Source organism: Drosophila montana, unplaced genomic scaffold, assembly GCF_035044405.1.
Source record: "Drosophila montana isolate Dmon_TW-CO22-7 unplaced genomic scaffold, ASM3504440v1 contig_3733_1, whole genome shotgun sequence".
NCBI lineage: Eukaryota > Metazoa > Arthropoda > Insecta > Diptera > Drosophilidae > Drosophila > Drosophila montana.
In genome coordinates, this window is record NW_026998620.1 from 8,406,639 (window position 1) to 8,424,996 (window position 18,358).

Consider the following 18,358-nt stretch of genomic DNA (forward strand, 5'->3'; position numbering starts at 1 on the left):
ACTCAAGTAAGTATATAGGTGTACATAGAAAATATATGCTTAGGCGGGTTACGTTTTTGTTGAATTTTTAAAATATATAACACACTATGGAATGGCTGGGGCAATTTGTGAAAATTGATGATTATTAACAAAACTCATTGGTCCTATGCAAGCATTCACTCAAGCCAACTCGTAAGGGGTCAAAACTGGGCTATAAAAAAATAATAATAATAAGCTCGGCTTGCGTAAAGTTATATTAAAAGGACAAACATATATTAATTATACTTTGGGGAACTTGTTAAACAGGAAAGCAAATTAAAGGCATTTGGGGTTCACTGACCTAGTTAAAGTCGCCATAGCTAAATGTAGAGGTAATATCGCTCACAACGTTCTATGAAACATTCTATACAGTCTAAACACATCCAATAATCATATAATAAAGAGGCTATAACTAAAAGCTAGTACTAATTGCTGAGTTTTTTAAGTTTTCGGCCAGATTAATCAAATAATTCTTAAATTTTACAAATATATAATCAGTTTAAGTTTTATACACAATATTGCACTAGAGTTCATTTTCGACGCGAGTAGGTTTTCATTGCTTTGACTACAGTTATCTTCTACGACTAACAACAACAATGACAATGACAACAACAACAGCAACACGCACATTAACAATAACAAGAGCCTAATTGCTCGCAGTTGCTCTCACAATATATGTTAAACTTATATAGCAAATATCTAGACGGATTCATAATACTGACTGACGCGTTGCCTACGTCAAGATGCTCGCCTCGGCTACGAGTGGGCGTGCCCGCGGCACCAACAACATTGTGGATTGCTGCTGCTGCTGTTGCGGCCGCAACTTTTTCGCGTTGCGCAGCTTTTGTCATTTCTTGGCACTAAAACTGGGCTTGGGCAGCGAACTCATAAACGCACCCGCATTGGTGGGCAATGCTGGCGCCACAAAGCTCAGATCGGGTATTAGGGATATGCGTGGTGCCACCTTCGCATTGCTCAAATGAAATTGCTGGCGATGCTGCTGATGTTGCTGTTTCTGCTGCAGCTGTTGCTGGTGGTGTTGGTGATGCTGATGCTGATAAGTTGCGGGTACTCCGTTGGCTGTTGCTGTCGGTGCTGTGGAAAAGTCGTGCATCATATGAACTTGCTGTGGTACATTATTATTGTTGTTGTTGTTGCTGCTGCTGCTTGGATATTTGGGCACTAGATTGCTATGAGCATGCGGCTGTTGTTGCTGTTGATAGAGACTCAGCGGATTATTGTAAAAGTTGGCGCTCTGCCAGGCGCCCGAATTAAACTGCGGCGCAGCGCGCACAGGCAACGCTGTGCTGCTCACAAAGTCCGACCAGTCATCCTCTTTTTGGGATGCAGCTGTAATTGGTTGTGCCTTTCGTGCTCTCTGCACATTCAACACATTGTTGTTGTGGTTGTTTTGTTGCTGCTGTTGCACGGGCACGGAAACAAAATCCGACCACTCATCATCCTCGTGATGCTGCTTCTGTTGCTGCTTGGGTGACTGTTGTGCCACGCTGGCACTTATCGTTGGGGGCTTGAACTGATGCGAGAACAGCTCTTCGATGCGTGCCAGTTCCTCAGCATTGATGCTGGCCAGCGCATTGTCGCCCCACTCAATGCTGGGCTTGGCCAATGGAATTGACTGAGGCAACAGTATGGCCGGGCTGAGTATCATTTGCTCCCCGAATGTGGGCGTGCCGTTGCGTGGCGGCTGCAACTGCGCGGCGTTTTTGACGGCGGGTACAGACTGAAAATCACTGAAATCATCATCCTCCGTTGTTGGTTTGCCCGAGGCGCTCAGCTTGCTGGGCGAGTCGATGCCGTAAGGCGGTGGCTTGTATTCCACATCGCGATATTCCTTCTTGACAACCGTCTCATCTATAATAATACCAGCGGAGGCAATCTCGTAGTCGAAATCAATGGGCGGAAGGGTTGTGGTTTTGGCCACCGCTGTGTCTGATTTGGAGGGTGTATAAATATGCGTCTCCTTGAGCGGCAGCGTAAAGCTATTGCTGCTGCTGCAACTGCTGGTGGTGACCTCATGCAACTGCTGGCTGTTGACTGTGGGTGGTGGTGGCGGTGATGGTGATGGCGACGGTGACTCTCTCAGATCAAGCTGCTGCTGCTGCTGAGGGAGTTGCTCAGCGTCGTCGAAGCCGTGGCCATTGCCGTCTGTTGGTAGAGTAGGCGATAGCGGCGCTGTTGCTGCTGCAGCAGCAAATACTGATGATGCTGCTGGGGTGTCATCAAGGCAGGCGGCGGCGGGCAAGGTGTCATTTGTTTCATCGGAGCTGCAGTTGGCGTCGTTGGTCGCGCCTTGCCCATAAGCAGGGCTAGGCTGCGCTTGAGCTTGGCTCGTCTGTGTTGCTGCGGTGGCTGCTTCAAGTCCTGTGAACCACACAAAAGATCAGGATTAATATGGGGAAATCAGCAATAGTTTGTGGCATATACAAATGCACAACATTAGTACTAAAATGCTGGGTTCACGAGTGCAGTAGTTGGATGTGGGGGGTGGTAGTGTTTGGCAGCGAGAGGTAACAAGAATTGAGGAGAAATAGTTGGAGTTGCAAAGACTTAAAAAAAAAAAACAGTATAAAAAACAGTTCACACAACTACAACACGGAGCACGGAGTCAACGAAACTTACTAAGATCCAGCAAGGCGCAGTGAGCAGTGAAATAAGTGTTTGTTGTTGTTGTTGTGGTTGTAGTTATTGCATGATTGTTATTGTTGCAGATGGTGGCAAAATGTGTAACAAAATTGTGCATATCATTGGCATTGGCATTGTTGTTGTTGTTGTGGTTGATTGTCATATTGTCATTATCATTATCATTGAGTAGTTCCATTAGTGGCAGTTGCGCATCCAAGGCATCGTGAGATTTGTTGTTGTTATTGTTGACGTTGTGGGAGTAGTTAGAGGTAACAAGATTTATTTTATCAGCATTAGCCACCATCGTTTCTTGGTCTATTTGTTGTTGTTCCAATTGTAAAGTCTGTACATGTGATTCTAAATACAATTTATCATAAGGATAAATTTGAGTACAAAAATGTTGGGCACAAGAAACAAGTGAAAATAACGGGATTTTGCCCGTTAATACCCTTGCAGAAGATAAATTCCTATCAAGTCTCAAGTCAAGCTGCAAGGCATCATGCTTTTATATTCTTTTCGTCATTAAATACATTTGATAAGGGTTTAATAATCTAGTCCTGCAAGTGATATGATATAATGTCTAACCACTATAAGCTGTTGGGTTAACTAGTTTTGGACGATAGCAGAAATGTTTTCAATTTTTAAGGAAATAATTAAAATATAATTTGTTGGGTTTTCTATAAAATATAGAACTCATCTGCGCCCGATTCAGTTCATTAGAGAACAATTTATTGTTTTATGTGAAGCATCTGTAAAACTGTGGCATGCTGGCACTAATCTCAACCTTGTGTTAACAGAAATATTATAAAAGCTTAATGCATTTATTGAAATAATTGTGTTTCGCAAAAATCTATTGAATTATATCTGCAAGGGCATGGCAACTTCGGTCTACCGAAGAGTTAACAATTTGCAAGAACGTTTTATTAAAGGAAAATAAGAAAAACGCATGTAAAAAAAAACGAAAAAGAGAAAGAGCAGCCAATAAACGGCAGGCCAATTGTTTATTCAGTTGGAAAGCGAAAGCATGTGGATCAACAAAACTGTCTCAGGAAAGAGCGAACGAGAGGCGGTGGCAATTTTGGTTACGAGAATCGTGTGTAGCGGTTAATTTTCGGCAACTAAGTAGTGTAGGGTGTGCAATGCGTCTAGAAACTTACCCGGGAGTGGATGCTGATTGGAGCTGCTGGTCGTGGGCCGCCAGCTGGTCATGGGCGCCTGTTGGGCGTCCGGCAAGGAAGGGTTCGGTCCAGGCGCTGCAGACAACGGTTTGAGTGGTTTTAGAGGATCGAAGCTCAAATTGGCCGCGAATCGGGGCATAGACGCGTTCCACTTGTCGCCAAAGAGCTGCGTATAAAAGAGGGATTAGCTTAACAAAGCAAAAGTTACATATATTTTAACTTACAATATTACGCGAATCGATGGCCAGTGAGCGCACCAAGGAATGTCGCATCTCTGAGTTTGACCACTGATAGTCCAGAGCGTGCGCCTGCTCAATGCCACCGAAATGCAATGTTTGCGTCTCAGCTAGCGGTGCGTGCTTGGTTGCAGACTGCTTACAACTCGAGTCAAGATTGGGAAACATAATATCCAGCACTGGCTTCACACGCTCGGTAATGCTTAGATGTGCAACAGCTGGCGGTGGTGGTTGTGGTAGCGTGGGCGCCGCCGCAGCAGGAGCGCTCTCAAATGATGGCTCCGCAAAGTCGCCGAAGTCATCATCATCGTCTTCTGCGGCTGCCTGCGTTGGTGCAGCTGGCGTAACAAAATCCTGAAAATCATCAAAGCCATCATCCTGACTGGTGGTCGTCACTGGCTCCTGTGGCTCAACCACCACTGGAGCTGCAGCAAAGTCCGCAAAGTCGCCGAAGTCATCATCTTCTGCCTGAGCCTCAGCCTCGTCTATATTTTCATTTGGTTCATTCTGCGGCGTTTCTGTGAAAGCTACTTCGCGGAACGCAGCAAAGTCAGACTCAGGCTTCACATCAGGCATTTGGTTATGCAACGTAGGCGCCTGCTGCGTGGGCGTTTGCACAATCTCTATGGCAAAAAAGTCATCGGCACCCTCGGGTATGAATAGTTCTTTGGGTTTCTTTGGCGAACACTCCTCGTCGCTGTCATCGGACACATCCTCTAGCGTCACCTGGTGACATACAGTGGGCGCTTTGGTTGCCTGCTCATCAGCTACTGGCGATAAGGTGCTGAGAGGCGTAACACTTTCACTGGAGTATAGACTTAGGCTGTCCAGTTTAAGCGAGGGCACATTATCATTGGTATTAGCTTCCTCCTCCTCATCATCTTCCACCTCCAGCTGCTGCTCTGCCACGTCTAGAAACTCCCCCTGCTCCAAAGTGGCATCTACCACATCGTTGCCTTGTGGTGCTGATATTTGCTGCTCCTTTGCCAGGTCAAGGTCGGGTGCTTTTACTTGGTAATTAAAAGCCTCCGCTGTAGGTGCAACTGATTTAACAGAGCCATTGCTAAGATCAGGCGGCAGCGAGTGTGCGGTGTACTCTGCTGATGATATGGGCAATTCTGGCAGCGGCGGCACTGCAAGGGGGAGACGCGCTTCGTTAATAAACTTCGAATAGAGTAGCTTTAAAGAGCAATTACCTTTTGCATTGAGCGCAGCAACGTGCGTATCGGTGACTAATCCATATTCAGAGTATTCGTCAGCGTCGCCGTCTTCCAAGTGGAGTGTCGATTGGAGCCCCGAATCGTCGTCGTCCTCACCAAAGTCGATCGGGGGTGGGGTGCTGCACAAGAGTGGCGGCGGTACATTTACCATTTTGTGTGTCCTTTGTTCCAATTTCTGGCAATTCTTGTTGTTGTTGTTGTCGTGCTAATTTGGCTAACAGCAGCTGCAAACACTTCAGGAACTGTCGCGCTGGTCGCTGTGACGTTTTCAACCCGTTTACCTACGTATGTGTATAGGTCTTGTGTGCGTGTGTGTGTATTTGTGAGCCCACTCAAGGTCTGTGTTGGAATTTTTTGCTTGACTTTATGTTACACACACGCGTCGACTTTGGGCTTTAAGTGTATTACTTATGTGTCACTTGCGTAATGATTTTGGAATAAAAAATATAAATCAAACGTTTTTATGTGTATTATTCGCCATGTTTTTAACTAAACATATTTTTTCCAGGCTTAGTTCTGACATTCACACCTAGAGATGTGTGGCATGTCACGAGCTATTACAGGTACCGAGTCACTGTGGCAGACCAGTACCAAAAGTAACTAACTCATAAGCAAAATGCTTGTGATGTACAATTTCAAGAATACATAGTTATATTTCCCATTAATTCTTTAGAATGTATTTAGTTCCTTTCTTAAGCCAAGCATAGTAATATAAATGTATTGAACAACCGTTTTCAATCTAAGTTGTTTTGATGTGTGAAAAATTGATATAATATCAATAATAACTGACATTTCAAACAAAAACTTTGCTGTAAATCGTATGTTTTAAAATACATAAATTGGTGTACATTGTATTAAAATTCAAGCAAAATACATTCTGCAAATAGAGAATAAAGTATTTTACAGCACTGGAACTTTCGATATTTAGTATATCGATTGCGTTCTTGTCAGTCTGACAGCTGCTTTAAGGTTATACTACTATTGTAGTGGACTTGAATTCGTAAAATTTATTGGTAAATATGCCTTTTAAAACAATATGTGTTTATTTATTTCGCGCAAACGAAATGAGTTGCCAGTTTGCATTTGTAATTAATCAGCCAACTGACACATTCTTTTTCCTTGCAGATATTAGTCTGCTCATTACATAACTAACCAGCTATGTCTCAGGCTCCAGTTCGTGTCTCGCCGCTTATCAAGCTCGGAAGATGGTCCTTGCTGATTGTAGGCATTGCCTATGGTGCTGCCCATCAAAGCCGGCTGTCAAAGAAGGAGGAGAAGGTGCGCGAAATTGAAGCCCAACAGAAGGCCGTTCGCGATGCCAAATTGGCCGAGGAGAAGAAGCGTAGCGCTGCGGCCGAGGCTAGGGCTCTGGCGGAACTGTCGAAGCCCCGCTCCCATTAGAACGCATCTTTTGTTTGTTTAAGTTAATTGCTACCACAACTGTTCGCAACAAAATCAGGCAACAACAAAAACAACCAAATTCCATAAGGCGCAAGCGATCGGACAGTGTTGCTCTTAGACTATCGAATTATCGATCGTGTTTGTGTGTTTATCTGAAGTTTGTCTAAAATTGAGCAAATTAAAAAAAAGGAATTATGTAAAACATATAATAGTGAGTGGTATATTGTTTTTTCAGCTGGCCTTTTTGCAATGGGATGCTCTCTTGCAAGACATCGCATCGTCTTTATTTAGCTATCTCCTTTTAGGGCATAGAAACCATTTACCATTTCCCTTTCCTCTTTCGCACTGCACTGCTGCACTTCGCAAAATTTGTTCTGATAAGTTTTGTTGAATCAATAATTATTCGCTGCCAAGGCGATAATTTATAGGTGTTGAGACATCTTACGTGTTGGGGTCACACGCAAGTCATATAATTCAAATGCTAACACTTGGTTTGAAAGGCCTTCAACGATGTCGAACTTTTTGGAGCAGTTGCCCAAGCATCTGCAGGAGCTTGCCGAGCGGGGTAAGAGCTCTATTGCTAGGTTTAAAGTGCTTGAACCTAATGATCTCACTTAGTAAATGTGCTCACTCCCGAGGCAATATTAACCACGCCTAGGATTAAGTTCATGGACACCCGCTCCTGTGACCTGGAAACTTGTGTGCATAGATGCAGTCCGGAGGATGTGCGCATTTTAAAGGACGCAGCTGCCAAGTGGCTTGCAGAAACCCCTGTATCAGGTAACGCAAGGACACTCGCTTGACTGTTTATACATGTATCAAGTACTTAAATTATGCGCATTATCACCCAGCGGATTCTTTATTTAAAATACCCGCTCGCTTGAAGTGGTCACGTGTGACCTTTGGCTGTGCCTCGCTAGATCAGTGCACTGGCGGCGGTGTTTCGATACGTGGCATAACTGAAATCTGTGGAGCCTCAGGCGTGGGAAAATCTCAGGTGCTCCTGCAGCTGTCGCTCAGTGTGCAGCTGCCACCGAGACTAGGCGGCTTGGGCAAAGGCGTGGCCTTCATCTGCACTGAAGATGCTTTTCCATCCCGGCGTTTGCTGCAGATTAGCAAAGCATTTGAGGCACGCTATCCGGAGGAGCAGCTTAACTTTTTGGGTAACATCTATATTGAGCATCAATACGAAAGCGTGAGCTATGCAGTGTATATTCAAGTGATCCTCACATAGCTCATCCTGTGCATTGCAGCAACCACTGCTTGACTGCATCAGCAATCGCCTGCCGCAACTGCTGCAGGAGCAAAGCATTGGCTTGATCATCATTGATTCGGTGGCCGCTATCTTTCGCCTATACACCGACTTCGAGCAGCGTGCGCGCGATATGCGCCGCATGGTGCATGCGCTACTCAGCTATGCGGATAAGTACGACTGTGCAGTGCTGTGTTCCAATCAAATGACTTCTAGTGAGAAGGCGGATCAGAAGACTTTGGAGGATGTGCCTTGCTTGGGCTTGCAGTGGGCAAATCTAGGTCGAACACGCATGCGCATATCCAAGGTGCCCAAACAGTTCAAGCAGGGAGATCAGCTGCTTACAGTGCGCAAGCTAGAAGTCCTGTACTCTCCCGAGACTCCAAATGCATTTACCGAGTTTTTGATTACCGCAGATGGCGTGGTAAATGTGCCAAAGCCATGCCGACCACTCGCCCATATTAAAAGAAAACATGATTTAATTTGCTGAATTGTTTATTTTAATTTATGAAGTGAAAATATTTAACGGCTACTGATCTGCGCGTTATAGTTTTCTTTTTATTTTTTTTTGTACACTCACATTAAATATGTATATTTTTCTTTTAATTTCCATATGTAGTAGCAATTTACACTTAGGACTGTTTCTGCTTAAACACTTGTAGTTAATAGTTAGTGTAGTTAAATTAAATTTGTAATTAACATGAATTCACCAATTGTTGTTGTCTGTTGTTTTTGCTGTTATTGACGCGCTTCCTTTCACTCTACCCTTTCGTATACTTTATCACATGAAATTTTCGAAAGTTAAAATTACAATTACAATATTGTTTTTGTTTTTTGTTTGGATTTATTTTTAAAACAGCACATTAAACATTTAAATGCGTTTCTAATGGCAACATTTACAAAGCCTATACTTAAGATTAGTGCTTAAGCATACAAGTACATACATACATTCAATAAATTACATAAATATGCGTAAATGCCTTAAACTAACAAGCACACACATCATTTATCATTGCAAAATATAAACAAATCTTGAATGAAAGCTGGCCGTGTGCTTGAGCAATATTCGACTTTTTTGGCACAAGTTAATTTGACTGGCTAGGTGTAGGTTTTGGGATTAGGGCCTGGCTGTGTGCATTGAAGTCTAACCCATTTGCATATCGTTATCCTGCGAATCTTGTGCCTCTGTGGAGGTGCCCGGCTCGCTGGCTGTCTCCTCATCCTCCGATTCACTTTCGATTTTGGCCGATTCACTTGGCAGCTGCTTCGTGTTGACCATGGGCACTGCAATGGATATCTTTGAGGCAGATAGCTTGCTCTCAAAGTCCATTTCAGCCAGTAACGCTTTTGACGGGGAACTGCGTCCGTTTTCCTGCGCAGCTGCAGCTGCAACAGCTGCGCGTTGCAGACTCAGCGCTGGCGACTCCTCCAGCTTTATGTCCAGCTTTTCAGTCTGCTCCAAAGGTGCCGCAGGCTCCACCGTTAGCGGTATAGCGTGCTGGTGCAGCCGATGGTGATGAAATGTCTCACCAATGTTATTATTGTTGTTGCTGGCATGGCGCTTTTCAGCTGTTTTGTTGTTGTTGTTGCTATTGTTGTTATTGTTGTTGCCAGCAATCGCCGCCGAATCGCTGGCGTTAGCGCTAGCTCCATTTGGTGCTGGGCTGCTTGCGGCTTTTCCGATCTTCTCCAGCAACGCATTCTTGCTTTTAATTTTGGTCGTCGTGTTCTTTGACTGCAATTTGCTGTCACCATTATTACCGTTGCCGCCTTTGGCTGGTGTTGATGCGTTGTTGTTGTTGTTGCTGCTGCTGCTGTTGTTGTTGTTGCCGCGTGACTTGTCCCCATGGCCGTTGGACGTCTTTTTTGGTGTAGCATCCACATTGCTGGCCGTGATAGACGTTGGCTGGGAGCCATCCTCAGCAGAGCCATTGTTATTGTTGTTGCTGCTGCTATTGTTTTTGGACTGCTGCTCCGCGGTTGTGGGCTTGGACGATTTGTGCTCGGCAGCTTCGTTATTTGTGACATTATCCTGCTTCTTCCATTTTGTGCGTCGATTTTGAAACCATATTTTTACCTGTAAATAAAAAAGTATTAGAATGTTAATTGGAATTACAAATACCATAGTACAAACTTAAGGAAAAGTTACATTGATTTGTTCATTTTAACTCTAATTAAAAACTGTGGGTTAATATATCAACAAGATATATCTGAAAGTTTCATAGGACGAAAGCAAAACGAACGAATTTTACGGCCAAAAGTTTCAGTTCATGGCTCTTTATAAGGATATACTAAAGGATATTGTAGACACGACACCCACCGTTAATATAAGGGACATCGGAAGGATCGATGTTATTGAAATTTTAACATTAGATGAGGAACCTTTTTCCAATGAGGAACTCTTGCAAGTTATGACGAAAATCAAGACGCATCAGTCGAGGAGGAAAGTAAAGTAATTCTAGATCCACGTAAAAAATAAATATGCTATGGAAATAGTCAGCGATGCAATGAAGATTACCAACCAAAAACTGAAATGCATATTTTTGGTGTTGGGATGAAATATTATTCACATATTTATATGTTCTATTATGCGGTTCGCCTCAAGAACTTTTATACTACATATGAGTCAGTTGTACGAGTCAGTTCGTTATAATTAGGCAATGTTTATGCCTCATTTGCCCTTATTAGTGTGCGTAAAACAAATAATTAAAAATTATGTATCGCATATTCCATTCGCTGTACGCAAACACTTCCGCTACGTCAGCTACAGTTCAAAACAAGCTAAGTTGAAATGATGTGGGCCTGTCAAAATGCAGAAACCGCCTATCATCCACTTCCATTCGTATGCCCATTCAGTGCTCACCCACCCAACATTCGCTGCCTGCGTATGTGTCTGACTGTGTGTGTGTGTAGTGTGGTGCTTTATGTTGCACAGGGCAACGGGGACGCTTCGGCAGGCAGCGTCAATGGCGCAACATAAAACATTTGCCTCTTATTTCCATTTCATCCAAAGTGATGGCCTAGCTAAATAAATGAAAAATCTATTTAAATCGCGCACATAATTAGTATTTCAGCGGCATGTCTGCAAGCGCACACACACTCACACACACATAGACACACACACACACACGCGCATACACTTTCACGATCGGAATATGAAGCAAAAATAAGCGCCAAAGATAGATGCCGTCATATGACATGCTCATTTTGCCGGCGTACCGTAAAAATGATGAAATTAACATGAAAAACAACAAAACAAAATTTTCCCCCCACTTAGGCGATGCGAGCAGAGGAAACGCTCAAGTATACAAATAAAAAATTCGTTAATTTTCATATTGAAAATCAATTAATTGATTGCCAAATATTTCGAATTTCGAATATATGCGCTGAAAATAGACGCACATCATTGAAATGTACTTGTCGATGGATTGATGTGTATGCAAATTGTTTGTTTTATCGATGAAGATGGATTATGAGGGGCTGCTCATGTATCTACATATATGGCTGGCAGTACGTTTGGCCGTTTCGCTCGTTTTTGGCCGTAATTACACTTGGCTATATACAATTGACCAATTACTCATCCGATTGCCCGCGCCTGTACACTAATTCCTTAATAAACAATAAAATCGGCGGCGTGTTTACCTTATGAGCAATTTTAATGGCTATTCAAAGCATCATTTTTGTACTTAAAATGGACTATTTTAATGGGGCTTACGCGTACTTATATGCGGGCATCTCGGCCATTTTTTTTTCTATTATTTTGGGCACATGCCGCGCACTGCTTACATTTAATTATTTGATTATTTTTAAATGTGTGTGTCTGGCCTAATTTAACCATTGCGTTTCCTTTAATTGCGTGTGGCATTTTTTATTGCATACATTTTGCTGATTAATTTGTTTGGCATACAAATTTTTCGAAAAATTCTTAAGACACTGGTATAGACGTTTTCACTCATATTTTACTCGTACCTATCATAAATAAACATTTTGTCTTTCTGTTGTGATCCACTTTAAGACCTCTTTGAGCTTACCAATAACAGCCACACATATACAACATACCTATAGAAATTTTCTAAAAATACAAACGAAAACTTTGTCGTCTAAAGTGAAAAGTTGTGGCTCAACCTGTGGCAAGGCAGGGATGGGGGGGGGGGACGGTTCCATGCTTGTCGTTTATGATTTATTGACATTTAAATGTGTGCGGTGATTCCCTTTTCAAATGGGGAGCAAACGACACCGGGGAGAGGGGGAGGGCAAAATAAATGCCAGTCAGCAAGACTGTCTCAGTTATTTTTTCTTATATTAATATTCATATGTATATATATACATATATATATATTATATCAAACAGTGCACATTAACAATCAACACAAATTCCAAAAACTTCATCTACGCTCGCTAATACTTAAATAATCTCAAAATGGCCGCTGAAGTGCGTTTTTATTGGCACGCAATGCTGTCAAGCTACGGTGTGAGTGTGTGTGTGTTAGGTTATTTAGTATAATTAATTTTCATTTCGCATTTTCCGCGCTCTTTCAAAAATAAACGCAAAGCAATTTGCCGCAAGGAGTACGCATCCGACTTCTAGACAGTCAACGACTAAATAATACCCTTTCCTTGTGGCCTCAAGTAAGACAATTAACAGATAATTAAATGCACCTTTTACACAGGGATCATGAGAGGACTTGTTCTGGGTATGAAGCATGACATAAGCTGTAGAGAAATACTTTCTCAATTTATGTAAATTATTATGGCTTAATATACACGCTGTGCCCCTTTTGGTAACGGTATAATTATGATCCAACAATGAGAAGCTAAATTGCACAGGGGAAGAATTTGGCGCTCTCGTCCCTCACGTTAATGGTAACGACTTCTTTGCACCACATTTTTGTTTTGCTTTTGCGTGCCAAGAAATATTCATCGTTTTCTTTTGCTACTCTTAACAAATTATGTTTTAATGTGTAATTTAGCATATCTCGTTAGTTAGTTTCATTCAGTGATAAAAAATTAAGATAATTGCTTGGCCATTTTGCCTGATAAGCTCATTTTGCTTTGGTAAGAAAGGTTGTTAAGGTAAAAGGTAGTTAAATGTATGAGGCAATATTATAGAATACCTAGCTGGTATATTCAGGTCCTGCCCGGTTCATAAGTCATAATTTATATTTTACATAATTGAAAATGGATTTAAAGTTCATCGAATTAAGAAACAAAACTAGAGAATATTTCGTGTTCGACCTGTCTGCCAATCTCAGCTTAACCCTGCCAATCTTAACCTAAGAGCAGGTTTGTGCCCAATGGCAATTATGCAACTGGAAACCAAATCAAATATGTAGCTGGAGCAAACAGACAAATGAAGCCAAACAGCCTTAATGCAGCCCTCACCTCGACTCCCATAACCCCATCTGTGCACTCGGATATTGCTGTGCAGTAAATCACTTTGTTCCATGCAAATATGCGCACTGCAATGACATTATTAATTAATAACATAATCACTGGGCTGGTTGTCAGTATACGCTGTATACGAGGCAAAGCGGGTATACGAGTTTAATTTAGTAGCAAGGATACAATTTTTATGTCTTTTAGCTTAGTTAGTTTATATCATTAGAGCATAATTTTATCAATTGATAAATCAATAAAAAGGCAGGTGAAAGGCAGGTCCGTTTAACTTTTAGATGAACTCTTTTACTTAAATAGTTTGCTTCATTGAGGATTAGATTATTAAAATGCTATAATATATAATCATTTATCATTTCAGTTGCATCCTATTAATAGAAATGGAAATCAATACGACTATTTATCGACATATTTGTGTATGGCATCTGTGAGTCGGTTACCCAGGGGATGCTTCATACCTATTTAGGATTATGCTCGCCGTATATGCACACTCAAGCGAAGTGTGTGCGTGCGTGAATGAGAATAGTTGGTTCAATTTGTTTTGCGATTATTAATTAAATAGACTTAAATGCAACTGCTGCCAAAATGCGTAGTGGCAACAACAATCGAATGACCAGCAGGCAGGGCCGGATGCCCAAGCATGACTCCCCTCTACTGCCCCTCTGCTGCAGGCTGCACCCCCCGGCGGCCAGCTAAATTATCGCTCTGTGTATTTTGGGCGGCGGCTGTTGCTAATGAACGAAAATGCTGACCAAATTGCAGTTAATACCATTTTATGCAACATATTTTATGTGTAATGTGAAATAATTATGCGTAGCTCCGTTGTTGTTGCTGTTGCTGCTGCTGCTTCTGTTGTAGTTGTTTGTTTTGGCATTATTATCTATAGTACTCGTACCATAAATTTTGGCTGCGTGAACAATTTCAAAGCCACACTGCAGCAGTCAAAAGCAAAGCAATTGGATAAATATTTACTTTAGCAACAACAAACATTTTTTATTGCCATTAGTTTGCATTAGTGTGCGTATTGCGGACTGCAGCTAAATGAATTTCAATTGCAGCCAGTCGCAAAAAGCGGAAACTGTTTCAGATTTGAAGTCATGTGTGAAATTAAAAAGCAAGCGCAATGCAAATAAGAAAGAATGCTACAAGCTGGCAATAATCCGCGGCAAGATATCCATTAAAAAGGAAACAATCTCAATCTATATAGTTCATATAGTTGTATATGGTTAACTGCGGCATTCCTTTAAAAATTGGGTAAATTTCTTAAAAATTACTATTTTAATAAGAAAACTTGAAGTTTCAGTCCAGATAATTTTTAAGGAATTAGGAAAAACATGTTGTACAAGTTGTACAAGGTGTACACACCTATAAATATTCTGTAAAATTTTAAAACGTTTAAAATTATTATTTATTTTGTTGAAGTCATTATCTATCATATTTCCATGATCAGAAATTAAAATTTAATATATCAAAAAACAAACTTATTCCTTTTCCAGGCCCTCACTTTGTATTAACACATTTTCAGTTCTCCCACAAAAGATTCCCAGAGAATAACCTGACGAATAACCTGACCTAATAAAAAATGTTAATAAATGAACTCAGTTTCAAAGTATTAATTTTATAAATATAGATTCTGTATTGTTCTGCATTTAAGATCACTCTCGCACGCATCTTAAAAACAAAACAATTATTTTTCTCAAATTACTTTTCTATTTATAATTTATAATTATATAATATGAGAGCACAAGAAGCTATAATATATGTTCATAAATGTTCTATGTGAGCCCGGATCTATATTTTGTTCTGTTTTGAGGACATATTCACAATTTTGTAATACCCTTTCAGCCATTCGGTTGGGCATAGATTATAAAATATTCTGCTTGTCGCTTTGCTTTTTAGAATTTTATTTCCATGTTAGTCCGAAAGTAAAAGCCTGGCATAAATATATTTATTAGTTATAGTGGAACGAGCTGGCAAACACTTCTAGTAAAAGAGAGCGGGATGGAGCCAGCGCGGGGACTGCCATTCATTTTGATGTTTTACGCTCTTGAGTTTTAATTGGCTTATTGTGTTGTTTGTCAGAGCACATTTGCTTGGTTCTGTATGCCTGACATCCACTTGGCTTTCAAATGATGTGGTTTGGCCACTTTTCATACAGCTACCGGCCACTGGAGTCTCGTCTAAGATCTAAAGATTTGCGGCCTACTACTTAAATATATACATACATATGTATATATGCATATGCCAAATATCGTTTTGAGCGAAATAACTCAAAAAGATGCCCGTATTGCCCCGGGACGTCTGTCAACTGTTGTTGATTTGCTAATTGCCCGGTGTTTAGCAGCTAAAATGTTCAAGCACGCCCACCCAAAAGCGACAGAAAGAGAGGCAAAACAAAAAAGAAAAAAATAGAAAAATTGAGAAAGAGAGGATGAACAATTTTGACGAGCAGAGTCTCGCCGTTTTTAGTGGCTCCGCCTTCATTTAAAACACTTTGCTTGACGCTCGCCAATCGACGCGGCTGCTGATGTTGTTGTTGTTGTTGGTTTTCTAGATGTTGTTGTTGCTGCTGCCACACTCAGGCAGTCAAAATGTGATTTATAAATAATTAAACTGGGCCTCATATACAACGACAGCTGGTCGTCAGCTAAACTAATTTATGCAAATTTTCAACCAGTCAAAATTAATAGTCAAAATTGGTTTCATGTGTTGTCAACTTGCAATTGTTGCTGTTGTTGTTGTTGTTGTTGTTGTGAAGCTGTTGCTGTTATGCCCCACAGCGACAATTAATCGATGACGCTTGTTGTTTGTTTTGTTGTAATCAAATTATTGCGAGCATAGTTCAAATAGTTTTGGTGTTATATAAATTAATTGTATTGGCTCAGACCACTCGAAAAGGCTTTGACTACGTGACGTATACGCAACATTTTAATTAAGTTGCGGTCTATAACAATAATTCAAAATTGTATTTATTATTTTTAAATATGCAAACGCGCTGCTCATTTTATTTGGCCTTTTGGCTAACAATTATAAGCATGCAAATAATTTACTTTGTTTCAATTTGTGTGATTTCAATGATAATTAGCATAAAGAGAATTTAAAATGTAAAAAAGGCTTTATGCTTCTGTTTTTTGCGGTTAAAATTTTATATTCATTATGTTTTTACGCAGCATAAACGTATTATGTGTTTAGTAATTTGTGTCCAGTTTTGTTATAAAATGCATAACATATTCAATAATTGGCATGCAATTAAATGTTTATTAACATAATTGCTTTGCCAATTAGCCGAAGGAATTTGATGCAATTGTAAACAAAAAATATAGAAATTGCAAAGTTAATAGACTGTTTGAGTAAAATGTGTTTAAGAGATTTACAATTATCCGAAAACAAGAATTATTATTTATTAATTATAAACGACAACAATTATAAATGCAAATTGTAAGTGTTGTTGTTTGATTACAATTTCTGCCTTATCGGTGTTTAATAAATTGAACAAATTATCTCTGCTCTTTTGCTAGCATTAAAAAACAATATATATTTTACATGCGTGTATGCTTGGGGACCGACATCATTTTGAATGCATTTAACAATGTTTGTGTATGATTGATAAATGCACATATAAATGGCATAAATATTGCACATACGCAGCGTTGCCTCAATCTATATTTAATCATGGACACGCTTACTTTATCGTGTATCAGTTTTATTGGCATATTTAAAATAAATTGAGGCCATAATAGCTGTTCAGTTTTATGACATAAACAAGTAGTGTTTGGTATAAATTTAAATACAGTTTATAACAATGATAACAACAAGCAACAAACGGACAATCTGCTGTTCGGGTCATCAAATGATGAATTGCCATTTGACTTGTTTGTGCTGCTTGTGGCAGCAATTTAATTTAATTATCGTATTTGCCACTTGGCCAAATGCCAGCTACAAGCCGAGTCAGCCTTTCCATTGGTTAAATATACACTCAGTCATGTGTGTGTGTGTGTGTGTGTGTGTGCGAGGTCAAAATGCAGCTGCATTAGCAACGTTGAAACAGTCCTGGCCACCTGGCTAGCAATTACGCCGGATTATGAGCGGCGGCAAACATTTAAAATGAAATGTCCAATGCAAATTGTCAGGAGAGCACAGTTTGGCCGTAAACCGCTTAAATAGGCGCACGCATAGAACTCGCCCTTGCCCCCTAACCCCGGGCAGTCAGCCCCATATTTGCCCCCTCATACTTGCCCATGGCTGGCGGTAGCCACTGGCACTAATATGCAAATGCAATTTGCTGCGTTTGGCGCGTGACGTTCGTTGGGTAATCGTAACACAATTACAATGTTGTCAGTGTGTGTGTGTGTGTGTATGTGTGTTTGTGTGTGCGCGTGTGCAACTATGCCATGATGCGTCGCTTCATTGCAGCGCTAAAGGGCGAGGCTGAGGATAGTCGGGGCAGTCACATGCACGCGTAATTAATTGATTTTTATCTGGCTTAAGGCTATTTTACAGTTTGTTGATGACAGACGATGCAGACACGTGGGCGCAGCCCTGGACCCTGGGCGCTGCAGCCATGCGTGCGTTTGGGCCACCGTAGAACATAGTCATGGCTTGTGGCTTTTACAGTCTATGTGTGTCTGTGCCGAGTCTATTTAAAGAGATTTTTATGATAGCCGCCACTTTGTTTTGGACGCTTTTAGTTGTTGGCCATTTCATAGCCCTGTAGAGGGTATTATAACTTTGTCCCGAAATGTGTAACACATAGGCGACGTATCGAGCCCATATGGCATATATATTCTTGTTCAGTATGTTTTTATGCCAATAAGTCTTTCCGTTATCATACCATAACAAAGCAAAGCTCTTTCTCTTGTAGGCAAAACATATGTCGGAGCATTATGTCATATAGCTGCCATGAGAATAATTAGACTTGGTTAACAGGGCATTTAATCTAGGGCATAAAACCCATAAAATTTGGATATACTTAGTTTTGTAGATATTCTCTCTCCCTCTACACAAATCTCTGTGCTA

The 18,358-nt window shown here is 40.9% G+C and overlaps 4 protein-coding genes across 9 annotated transcripts in view; 2 read left to right on the plus strand and 2 right to left on the minus strand.

Annotated features, from left to right (window-relative positions):
* Positions 1-150: 150 nt before the first annotated feature.
* Afti (aftiphilin) lies at positions 151-5,944 on the minus strand. 2 transcript variants are annotated; one of them, XM_064695072.1, is made up of 5 exons: positions 5,272-5,944; positions 4,064-5,208; positions 3,819-4,005; positions 2,659-3,018; positions 151-2,400 (listed from the first exon to the last, which is right to left on the minus strand). In XM_064695072.1, the coding sequence occupies exons 1-5, from the start codon at positions 5,444-5,446 to the stop codon at positions 866-868; spliced, it is 3,402 nt and encodes a 1,133-aa protein (XP_064551142.1). In that variant the 5' UTR covers positions 5,447-5,944; the 3' UTR covers positions 151-865. The 2 variants fall into 2 exon arrangements, with proteins under 2 accessions (XP_064551142.1, XP_064551143.1); XM_064695073.1 differs by lacking the exon at positions 2,659-3,018 and having other exon boundaries at positions 5,272-5,930.
* Positions 5,945-6,149: 205 nt separating this feature from the next.
* On the plus strand, positions 6,150-6,905 carry ATPsynE (ATP synthase, subunit E). Its single transcript, XM_064695084.1, has 2 exons — positions 6,150-6,308; positions 6,421-6,905. The coding sequence occupies exon 2, from the start codon at positions 6,454-6,456 to the stop codon at positions 6,694-6,696; it is 243 nt and encodes an 80-aa protein (XP_064551154.1). The 5' UTR covers positions 6,150-6,308; positions 6,421-6,453; the 3' UTR covers positions 6,697-6,905.
* On the plus strand, positions 6,825-8,941 carry spn-B (spindle B). Of its 3 annotated transcripts, XM_064695082.1 has the most exons (5): positions 6,825-6,907; positions 7,111-7,261; positions 7,315-7,476; positions 7,548-7,891; positions 7,950-8,941. In XM_064695082.1, the coding sequence occupies exons 2-5, from the start codon at positions 7,207-7,209 to the stop codon at positions 8,436-8,438; spliced, it is 1,050 nt and encodes a 349-aa protein (XP_064551152.1). In that variant the 5' UTR covers positions 6,825-6,907; positions 7,111-7,206; the 3' UTR covers positions 8,439-8,941. The 3 variants fall into 3 exon arrangements, with proteins under 3 accessions (XP_064551152.1, XP_064551153.1, XP_064551151.1); XM_064695083.1 differs by lacking the exon at positions 6,825-6,907 and having other exon boundaries at positions 6,954-7,261; positions 7,548-7,859; positions 7,931-8,153; XM_064695081.1 differs by lacking the exon at positions 6,825-6,907 and having other exon boundaries at positions 6,991-7,261.
* The window catches only part of NK7.1, a 39,303-nt gene continuing 29,487 nt past the window's right edge, over positions 8,543-18,358 (minus strand). For all 3 annotated transcript variants that reach the window (XM_064695076.1, XM_064695077.1, XM_064695078.1), the window contains one exon: positions 8,543-10,025. In XM_064695076.1, the coding sequence (XP_064551146.1) occupies positions 9,093-10,025 (933 nt within the window). In that variant the 3' untranslated portion in view covers positions 8,543-9,092. The remainder of the gene's footprint in view (positions 10,026-18,358) is intronic.